Raw genomic sequence first — 592 nt, 5'->3', positions numbered from 1 at the left:
TTGACAATTCCACTGTTTCAGTAAAGTGGCGATCACTTAATGTTTTGTTCCGGTAATCAGTAAATCTAACTCCTAACAGTAGGGCGGTTAATGCTAATTGTGGCAATGACAGTTTCTCTCATGGTGCCACTCTAGCTTTGGATTTGAGCAGTGTGGCCTCCTCATTTGTTACTAAATTGGCTACCATGTCATACACCTTTCGTGAGACATCACAAAACACATGCAGCTTTACTGGTTGGTCATGTTTGACCGTATTACGAGGAAACTTAAGGTTGTTTAGGATACTTAGATCTATTGTTAACTGTTGCCATCTTTTTAGTAATAGTAATGGTAATGGATCATCCCAGCTTATTTTACTTTCCCAGCATTCCTGCATAAGCAGTTTACCCATAATTAAGATGGGGCTTACTAGTCCCAAAGGGTCAAACGGTTTGCTGACTTGTGATAGCAGTTTCCTCATGGTTAATTTATCAGTATCTGATTTCACCGATTTCACCCATGTATTGTCTGGACGAGGATACTCAGGAACAATGCCTAGAGTATCTAGATTCCATAATTTGTGTACAGGGGGATCGAGCTCATCTTCGATCAT

The 592-nt window shown here is 40.2% G+C and overlaps 1 protein-coding gene across 1 annotated transcript; it reads right to left on the bottom strand.

Moving 5' to 3' along the window:
* Positions 1-118: 118 nt before the first annotated feature.
* LOC138358170 (uncharacterized) lies at positions 119-592 on the bottom strand. The gene has a single exon (XM_069315674.1). The coding sequence runs from the start codon at positions 590-592 to the stop codon at positions 119-121; it is 474 nt and encodes a 157-aa protein (XP_069171775.1).

Source organism: Procambarus clarkii, chromosome 82 (genome assembly GCF_040958095.1).
Source record: "Procambarus clarkii isolate CNS0578487 chromosome 82, FALCON_Pclarkii_2.0, whole genome shotgun sequence".
NCBI lineage: Eukaryota > Metazoa > Arthropoda > Malacostraca > Decapoda > Cambaridae > Procambarus > Procambarus clarkii.
The sequence above is the reverse complement of the archived record's forward strand: the minus strand, read 5'-3'. Positions and strand labels throughout refer to the sequence as shown.